The 10022-nt window shown below is 37.7% G+C and overlaps 2 protein-coding genes across 2 annotated transcripts; both read left to right on the top strand.

Moving 5' to 3' along the window:
- The first annotated feature begins 626 nt into the window (after positions 1–626).
- On the top strand, positions 627–2428 carry LOC113471101. Its single transcript, XM_026829984.1, has one exon. It carries the CDS (start codon positions 1019–1021, stop codon positions 2330–2332), a length of 1314 nt encoding a protein of 437 aa, XP_026685785.1. The 5' UTR covers positions 627–1018; the 3' UTR covers positions 2333–2428.
- A 6590-nt stretch (positions 2429–9018) lies between these two features.
- LOC103518094 lies at positions 9019–9889 on the top strand. Its single transcript, XM_026829985.1, has 2 exons — positions 9019–9081; positions 9530–9889. Exons 1-2 carry the CDS (start codon positions 9019–9021, stop codon positions 9887–9889), a joined length of 423 nt encoding a protein of 140 aa, XP_026685786.1.
- The last annotated feature ends 133 nt before the right edge of the window (positions 9890–10022 follow it).

Below are 10022 nucleotides of genomic sequence, written 5' to 3'. Positions count from 1 at the left end.
TGAACTTCATAAAAGAGACAGCAATGTTTGAAGGTGAAGAGTGAAACAACAACAAGAATGGGGTGCAATAGTCCTCCATACTGGACTCAGCACACAGGAATTTCATCAGAAAAGACCCCCATTTCAATGTAATGTAATGTAAAGGTCTGATAATTTTATCGGCTGGAAACCATAATTTTACTGGGGGGTTTTTAATGGATTTTTCGCTATCTCCTAACGTTTGGGCTCTAGAAGTTGAACAGATTTTTCTTGTCGGCAGAATTTAGAAACCTGAAACTTTGTATACGAGCCTATATTTACCTATAGTTTCTTAAAATAGGCTATGTAAAAATTCAGGTACTTTTTCAGGGTCGGCCCCGAGGGGGCCAAAATCTTAAACGAGAACCCCCTGTTTGTGATAGATACATCATATGTGATAGGTATTTGTAGGCTCAAGTTGTTTTCATTCATGTAGTGCTCCTTTTTTTAAATTTCAAGTGTTTTTTTTTTTTTTTAGACATTTATTTACACAAATGAAGGAGTTTTAACAATAAAGTCCTACCTCAAATTTCAAGTGTAAATAGTAAATTAAATATTACTTGTAATATATCATTTTGTAGAATAAGTTACCCTCTATAATTGAAAGTTTCGATCTAAGTTTTTTATGGTGTATTAACTTGGAATTCTTAGTTTTAGTGAAACGAGTTGGACATTTTCCAGCGTCATATGTGAGAAGTTGGTAACTATTAAAAACACTTAAAATAACAGTATACTCGGTTTGTTTACTTTCCCCTTTGTGACATTTCACCCACCAGCGGGTGTATTTTCTTTATTCTTTGACAATTTTATTTCTTGACCAATGATATTATGACATTTTGGTGACACGCCTACTGATTTTATATTGCCCCTTATATAGTGGGGACTGAAGATATAGGAGAATATTGTCAAGTTCTCTTACAATAAACATTGATGAAAATCTGATACCGGGTGTTATCACTCGTAAGAATTACCGAATTCTTTTATCACCAGGGACGACATTATGGACAACACTCCCAGGCATGCTCGAACACTAAGAAGTAATTCGGGTTCAAACACCTGTTTCCCCTTGAGTCTCACTAATGATCTTGTCTATGAATTTGCAGTTAGACTTGATACTCAAGTTAAGAAATGTATGGCGGATGCGGATAGTCAGAACGTAGCTGACTTGGTACCTATTATCGTGGACACATTGACATCACTTGATCAGCATATGAACGACCTCTTGGAATGTCAAAATAAGAGGGACGCATTGCAAGACAAGGTAAAAAGTCAAACTGCCAAGATCAAAAAACTCAGGCAAGATCTGGAAATAGAGCGCAAGGCTCACCAAGACACAATCCTGGACAGTGACACCCAGATTCTTGAATTGACAGAAGAGAAACGCTCTGCTAAATTGGAGTATGAAAATCTAAGAAAAAAGATTAGCAATGATAAAATCAACATTGAAACTGTGAATAAAAGAATTGATCAGCTATCATCTGAAACCAATGAAGTGAGTCTTGAAAATAATGCATTGAAGGAGTCCATTGATACATTGAGGACAAGACTAAACCATCTTCAGATTAGAGTTAAGGAGAGAAACATTAGAATGATCTCTAATCCTCATCCTCAACAATCTCAAAATAGATCTATCCCACAGAATGAAACACATGATACTGATATCAGAGTGAAGAAAGTACATGTATTGGGTGACAGTAACGTAAGAGGACTGGGTGCCATCATGAGTCAGAACTATGCAAATAGTAAAACAAAAATCCTGACATCCTGTATTCCTGGCGGTGGCCTATGTCAACTTAACTCTTTCATTCAAGATCCTGTACCTGGTGACACTATTATTATGCACGCAGGTACAAATGATATATGTCATACCAAATGGGAAGAGATTAAGAAGAGTCTAGAGGAAATGTGTACCGGATTCTCACAATGTAACATTGTTGTGTTCACTGTGCCCCCGCGATACGATTATCCCTATCTGAACAAGCATATCAATAAGTTCAATACTTTGGTGAAGTATGCGGTGCAGAACTACGGCAATGTCCGCCTTGTGATTACCAAGAGAATAATCACACCGAAGCAAATGAAAGCTGATGGAATCCATTACAATCAGCGAGGACAACAGAAGATCGCGAAGAAGATGATGGATTTCTCGTCTCGGATCGGTCATCAACTTCGTGATAGTATGACTATTATTTCCTTGGACACCACCGAGGCTCCTCATATCGCCCCCCATTCAAGTACTGAAACCGCTCCTGTCAATAATACCAATGAGAAGAGCCTCCATGATGAATTAGATGAGAGCAGTTTTTTTGATTGAATATGACAAGTGTAGTACTAACCAACATGCACAGCTTTATTCTAATAACTTTGTCAACTCTCATTCTATTATACCTCCCCCTTGCTATGATGTTCCTCCCACCTCAATAAAAGTAGCCACTCAATTGTCTTCACGAGGCCAAGTGCACCCTGAACGCCAAGCACAGAGCCGAAAAAAAACTGCGGCCCCGCCGGGAATCGAACCCGGGCCTCCTACGTGCAAGCCTAGTGTGATACCCACTCGGCCACGGAGGTTGCTCCATTATATTTAACTCCAATTTTCATTTCAGAGTACAATGTCGGAATGGAGGCTCGTGTTTTGGCTCACGTTCATAATTCTGGCGGTCACCAATCTATTCTATCTCGTGTTCGGCTCGGCCGAAATACAACCCTGGAACGACCCCAACCCTGTAGTACAAAAGCCGCCCCCCCGAAGTGAAATAGAAATCGGCCCAGAACCCGAATAGAGTGCCCCAAAACCCGAATAGAGTGCCCCAGAACCCAAATAGGGGGATGCTTGTAGATTGAGTACGAATAGACTATCTTTGGACAAGCAACCACACTAGTAGATCATTGATGGCCGAGGCCACAAGTGAGCGTATTTGGATTAACTTCGGATCAAGCAATCTGATTGGGGTTGATTTCAAAAAATTCCGCCCGGGGCGGATTTTATCCTGATGGGATAATGTTCGTTCTCGGAACGGCTGGCTTTTTCCTATCCTGTCTTCCTTCTCTCTTCGATTTCGGGACGATAAGACCATAGTAGTTACAGTTCCCTCTGTCAAACCTCTTAAAAAAAAATAATCATTGTTTTCTTAAACTTGTTTCTATTAGTAGGGACCCCTTAATCGTCAAATTACAGAACGACAAAGCATAACCAAACAGAGTTAAGGGAGCGACCTTCCCAAAACACAACAAGCAGCAAATTTCACGTCCCGACACAAATTTCGATGTCATGGCTTTTTGCACGTCATTCTAATATAAAAAGTAAAAAAGATATAATTATGTAATAATGACAATAAAGAAAACTGCCAACTGTGTCATGAGTTGGAGCGAGCGGAGAGAGTTGTGAGTTTTAAACTCGGCGATTTTCTAACTGACGATTTTCAGTTTAGGTACTTTATCAGTCTGTCTGTTTGCCTGTCTATCTATATCTGTATGTATCTGTAATGCTCCGTTGAGGACACGTCTATTCATTAGCATGGTTTGTTTATTTTCTCTTGGATCGAGACTAGTAAGGGTCGATGGTCGGTTCTCCGTTGTGAACGCCTAGATAGGTACTTAGGATTAATAGCGGATCTTTTTCAGAGTGAGTTCTAAAGCTCAATGAACTAATATACCTACCTAAGTAGAGAGGTACACCCCCACAAAAATATGCAAAAAAGGCCAAGTTCCTATCCAAAAATGTCGGCCTATAAAAGTGGTGAGATCAGAAAATAAAGGCCAAGTCTGCATTCCCAATTTTTCGTGTCTGCTGAAAATGCTGGATCTCAATTCCTTCAACCTTCTCTCAATTTCAACTTGGCAATGTTTTCCTTTTATTTTCATGTTAATAATAGGTACCGTATTAAATTTAGGTATTAATTTGAGAAGGAAAAACATTGCCAAGTTGAAATTGAGAGAAGGTTGAAGGAATTGAGATCCAGCATTTTCAGCAGACACGAAAAATTGGGAATGCAGACTTGGCCTTAATTTTCTGATCTCACCACTTTTAAGGGCCGACATTTTTGGACAGGAACTTGGCCCACGAAAAATTGGGAATGCAGACTTGGCCTTAATTTTCTGATCTCACCACTTTTAAGGGCCGACATTTTTGGATAGGATTCTAATAACTTTGTCAACTCTCATTCTATTATACCTCCCCCTTGCTATGATGTTCCTCCCACTAATAATCCACAGGTATATAATATAGATGTGATAAGTAATACTCGAGGTATCATAGGGCAGAATTATGATTGTTATTCTTGTACTCCTAATAATTTTGACCAGTCAGTGACTAGACAGAGAGATCTGATTGTTCTAGGTAATAATAAAAGTCGTTACGGTACCGTCGCATCGATCTACTACCAAAATGTGCGTGGTCTACGTACAAAATTACGCACACTTGTTTGTAATATTCCCATGTATAATTACGACATTATTATCTTCACAGAGACATGGTTAAAAGATACTATAAATAATTCTGAACTAGGTATGGATAATTATGTTGTTTACAGACTAGATAGAAATAAGGTTGGTGTAGATCGAGGCGGAGGTGTCGTTATCGCGATCAAAAAGAACTTGAAGTCGTCAATAATTAAACTTGAAAATCAAGACAACCTGGAGATTCTGGCCGTAAGATTTAAAATTAAAAGTAGGAAATTCGTTGTAAGTACGGTGTACATTCAGCCGGATAGTCCAAGTGAAGAATACTTAAAATACAGTTATGTGCTGGATGAGATCATGCGAAAGTTTTCGGACTCGAATATTATATTCACGGGTGATTATAATCTACCTAACATTACTTGGGACCCTTCGACATGTGAACCCATAATAAACAGAAACAGTACGGCAGCTGAAGTTTTCATTTCTTCTCTCGAGTTTCATACCTTATCTCAGCTTAATCTTGTACTTAATCATAAAAACTCTATTCTAGACTTAGTCCTAAGTAATAAACCCTCCAGTTTTAAAGTCACTCGATGTAATGACGAGATTGTTAATATCGATGAATATCATCCTGCACTTTTAATCGATATTTTACATAAGAAAAAGACCAACGAGAGAGTGCCCATCAGTAATGTTGAGGTAACTATTCGGAATTATAAAACAGCGGACTATACTCAGATATCTGAATATCTTTACGATAATCTCAGTGACAGGACGAAATTCGATCCCGATTCAGACCTAGAAAATGCTCTCGAATCCAATTGTCTTTCAGGCCTCTTATAAATTGTGCTCGAAGAAGAGTGTCTGCAATTGAGAAAGATCTAGTACAAGTACATGTTGTATTGAAGTCGCAATCAACAATATCGCGCTGTAGAGATGCTACGTACTCTGGAATGCTTTGATGCTCTTTTTGATAGATACTGAGAAAATAATGCTGTGATACTACTGTGCTCTTCTTGGGTGACAACATTTGTTCTACAGCTGTCACTAGGTCTTTGTATTGTAATTTGTTTACAGGCTTTCCTTGACCCAATAAAGCTACCATGTTGTTATAGTTCTAATGAAAAGCATCGAACTCTACGTGCCTGAAAAGGTAATAAAGTCTCCCAGATTTCCCGTATGGTATAGTCAGGAACTAAAAGATATGATTCTCGAGAAGAAGAAAGTTCATGCCCGGTTTAAATCTCTTGGTTGTCAACAACTATACGCCCGTTTTTCATCCCTTCGAGAGAAATGTAAGGAAATTTCATCCCGTGACTATCGCGCGTACATCCAATGCATGGAAAGTAATATTGTTAATAAACCTGATAAAATTTGGAAGTTTATGTCTTCAAAAAAAGATACATCTAGCATTCCCCCGATCATGCAATTTAACAATCTCGTCGCAAAAGAGCCTAAAGGTATTGCCGAACTATTTGCAAAAAAATTCGCTCAAAATTATTCAACCTACACGTCTAGTAAGAGAGAGTACGATTTTAACACACAGATTAATATTACACACTTAGAGCTCTCTGTAGATGATACTTTCCAACTTTTGAGCAAATTACCTAAACATGCATGCCATGGTCCGGATGAAATTTCCCCTTTGCTATTTGTTTCCTGTGCTCAAGTTCTCGCTCCTCCTCTGACCCTTATATTTCAACGTTCCCTTGATAACGGAACATGCCCGGAATTATGGAAAAAATCCTACATTACGCCTATATTTCAATCTGGGGAGAAGGATAATGTTAAAAACTATCGACCTGTGAGCATTACGTCCATAATTCCAAAACTTTTTGAGAATCTCGTCTCACGCCAACTCTACCCTATACTATCCACAATAGTTAATGATAGGCAACATGGTTTTATGAAGAAACGTTCAACCGCCACAAACCTTATTTCCTTCAACGAATTCCTCACATCAAACATCGAAGACGGTGGACAGGTTGACGTTATTCTGACTGATTTTTGCAAGTGTTTTGATAAAATCAACCATAATCTATTGATATCTAAACTTAAAGCCATTGGAATTGGGGGTAATCTTTTAGAGTGGCTCGAGAGTTTCCATCGAAATAGAAAACAGATTGTTCGAGTGAATGCCCATAATAACGTAGGTATTTATAAGAGTGAATTCTCTGAAGAAATCGACGTGACACCCGGATGCATTCAGGGGGGACATTTGTCAGGTATTTTGTTTCTATGTTTTATAAACGACATAATTTTTATATTACCCCCTGAAGTACTCGGATGGCTATTCGCGGATGATTTCAAGATAGCAATGAGGGTCTGAGGATTAGCGGATGCTCAGGTGTTGCAGGAGGTAGTCCATCGCTTGCATTCCTGGTGCCGAGAAAATCTTATGGAGCTAAATATCGAAAAATGTAAAGTTATGAGCTTTTACACTAAAAAAAATCCCTATCTAATAGATTATACCATTAATAACATCAAACTGGATAGAGTTAATTATATAAAAGACTTGGGAGTTATTTTTCAGCAAAACTTGAAATTTAACATGCACTATGATAAGATAGTAAAAAAAGCTTTTCAAATGTTGGGATTTCTATACAGGCAAACCCAAGATTTCTCCAACCCTAACACCTTAAAAATGCTGTATTATGCCTATGTTAGATCCCACCTTGAATATTGCTCAACTTTATGGTCTCCCCAATATCAAACCCATATCTCTTCATTGGAAGCTGTTCAGAGGACTTTTATGAGAATGCTTGCATACAAAGAAAAAATTCCCATTGTTGACCATAATTACGACAACATTATGCAGTCTCATAAAATTGTCACTCTGGAAGAAAGAAGAAATATGCAGGACCTGATATTCTTGTTTAAGCTTGTAAATAATCAAGTGCATGCTCCAGATTTACTCCAAAAATTAAACTTTAGGGTTAATTACAAGAATACCAGGTCCCTAAATATATTCCAGCTCCAGAAAAATAGAACAAACGTAGGAGAATTTTCCCCCCTCCAAAGAATGCAGAATTTCGGCAACAGGGCGGCTGGCGGTGGATTTGATCTCTTTCTCTCCAAACTCAGGGATATTGAAGCCCTAGATCTTAAATTTAATAGTCATTAGGGAATTTAAAATACTCATTTCATTTGATTTCTGTTTTATTTGTATTTAATTCTTTACCTCTACCTGCCTTTTGACCGATTTGTTTCTAAATTTGTGTTTTGATTTACTTTCTTTTTTTTTTCTTCTTTTTTTTTCCAACTTTTTTGCCTGAATCCCATTTGTTCGATTTTATTTTCTGAATTTTGGGTATATTTTTTCCTGTAATTTGGTTTGATTTTCTATATTGTAATTGATTTTTTTGCTCTCTTTTCTAAATTGTAATTTATTTTTTTTTCTCTCTTTTCTATATTGTAATTTTCTCTTGCTTTTCTCTTGTTTTCACTACCTATCTATTGATTTTATTTTTCATTGCCTATTTTTTGTATTGTTAGCATTAAGGTTTTTTATTGTAATAAATGGGACGTCGTCCCGTGAAATTTTGTAAAAAAAAAAAAAAAAAAAAAAAAAAAAAAAAAAAAAAAAAAAAAAAAAAAAAAATATCAAAGGTTACCTAAATATGTGCCCTGAATGTCAAAAGTTTATCTTTAGAAAGCCGATCTATGAAGGTGAGAAAAACCTGCCGAATCGATTCGTGTAAAGATACACAGTCGTGCTTACTGGAACTTGGCCTGGCGCACTGCCGTACGCTCATATTTTGATTATGCATATAATGTTTCATATTTTGGCTATTTTATGCTGCATATTTCATACGTATTTTGGCCTTTTTTTGGTGTATATAAACCGAAATTATTACCTATATCCATCATCCTCATTTTTATCAATATTAACTTTATTTTTTCAGAGAAGAGATGACGATGTGCTAATAGCTCTGATGAAACCCATCAGTGATATCAAGAAATACATCGATGAGGAAATTCAACCTGTAAAACGTGAAATTCTGCTAAATTCCTGAAAAACAAGAAGAAAAAGAAGAAGAAGAAGAAGAAGAAGAAGAAAAAAAAAAAACTTCAAACTTTTATAATATTATTATCAGTGTCAGATTCTTGGAGGGTTTCAGAAGCCATTATACATATATATACAGGGTGTTTACCAATGTATGACCCACTCAAATCGCTCCAAATTTGTTGGAGTTAAAAAAAAAATATATGGTGTGAACATCACACGACTTTCCTTATCCTATTAAATTATGCTTATTTAGGTGTTTTTCTATTGTTACTTTTACAATATCTCTAACCGTTTAGTCAGTATAGCTTAAAACCGCCAAAAATAGGCTGAAATACCGCCAACCGCAGCACCTATGGTAACCAAAATTTTTGAGTTACATCCTTGTCACTTTTGTGGACTACATACCAAATTTCAAGTCTCTAGCTCATACTGTTCCCGAGATAATAATAACTTACGCCAAAAAGCGCCAAAATACCGCCAAACGTTGCACCGACCTTAACCAAAAGTTTCATGTCGCATCCTTCTCACATTTGACAACTGCATACCAAATTTCAAGTCTCTAGCTCTTTCCGTTCTCGAGATATTTTGTTTAAATGGACGATTTTGTGTGTTCAGTAGAAAACATAAGTGAAGCACAAGAGTTACAAACTCAAATGGTGAACATTTGCCAGTCAGGTGGTTTTGAATTAGTCAAGTGGTCTATTAATTCCCAACTATTACTACAGTCCATTCCCGAAGACAATCGTTTGTCTGCACATGTGAATTTTGAAAGTGACATAACTATAAAGATTTTAGGCCTACAGTAGCAAGCTCTAGATGACTATTTCTATTTCAATGTGAATTAGGTTAGGTTTGGGTTAGGTTAGGTTAGGGTTAGGGTTAGGTTAGGGTTAGGGTTAGGTTAGGGTTAGGGTTAGGTTAGGGTTAGGTTAGGTTAGGTTAGGTTAGGTTAGATTAGGTTAGGTTACGTTAGGTTAGGTTAGGTTAGGTTAGGTTAGCATAGGTTAGGCTAGGCTAGGCTAGGCTAGGTTAGGTCACTGCTCATGCCCACGTTAAGTTAGGTTAGGTTAGGTCACTGCTCATGCCCACGTTAGGTTAGGTTAGGTCACTGCTCATGCCTACGTTCAACCTAACATTAGCCTGCCACTGGTCACTGGTCATGCCTACGTTCAACCTAACATTAACCTGCCACTGGTCACTGCTCATGCCTACGTTCAACCTAACATTAACCTGCCACTGGTCACTGCTCATGCCTACGTTCAACCTAACATTAGCCTGACACTGGTCACTGCTCATGCCTACGTTCAACCTAACATTAGCCTGCCACTAGTCACTGTCCATGCCTACGTTCAACCTAACATTAACCTGCCACTGGTCACTGCTCATGCCTACGTTCAACCTAACATTAGCCTGCCACTGGTCACTGTTCATGCCTACGTTCAACCTAACATTAACCTGGGTTAGGTTAGGTTAGGTTAGGTTAGGTTAGGTTAGGTTAGGTTAGGTTAGGTTAGGTTAGGGTTAGGGTTAGGTTAGGGTTAGGTTAGGGTTAGGTTAGGGTTAGGTTAGGGTTAGGTTAGGGTTAGGTTAGGTTAGG

Source organism: Diaphorina citri, unplaced genomic scaffold (assembly GCF_000475195.1).
Source record: "Diaphorina citri unplaced genomic scaffold, Diaci psyllid genome assembly version 1.1 scaffold2072, whole genome shotgun sequence".
NCBI lineage: Eukaryota > Metazoa > Arthropoda > Insecta > Hemiptera > Psyllidae > Diaphorina > Diaphorina citri.
Note: the sequence above shows the minus strand (reverse complement) of the source record. Positions and strands in the feature narration are given on the sequence as shown.

What these genes read in the sequence shown, in the direction of transcription:
- LOC103518094 (XM_026829985.1), top strand. Translation starts at nt 9,019, where the DNA reads ATGGACGATTTTGTGTGTTCAGTAGAAAACATAAGTGAAGCACAAGAG. An exon ending in AAGAGTTACAAACTCAAATG is followed by an intron (nt 9,082 to 9,529) that starts GTGAACATTTGC and finishes AGGTTAGGTTAG; the next exon opens with GTCACTGCTCATGCCTACGT.
- LOC113471101 (XM_026829984.1), top strand. Translation starts at nt 1,019, where the DNA reads ATGGACAACACTCCCAGGCATGCTCGAACACTAAGAAGTAATTCGGGT.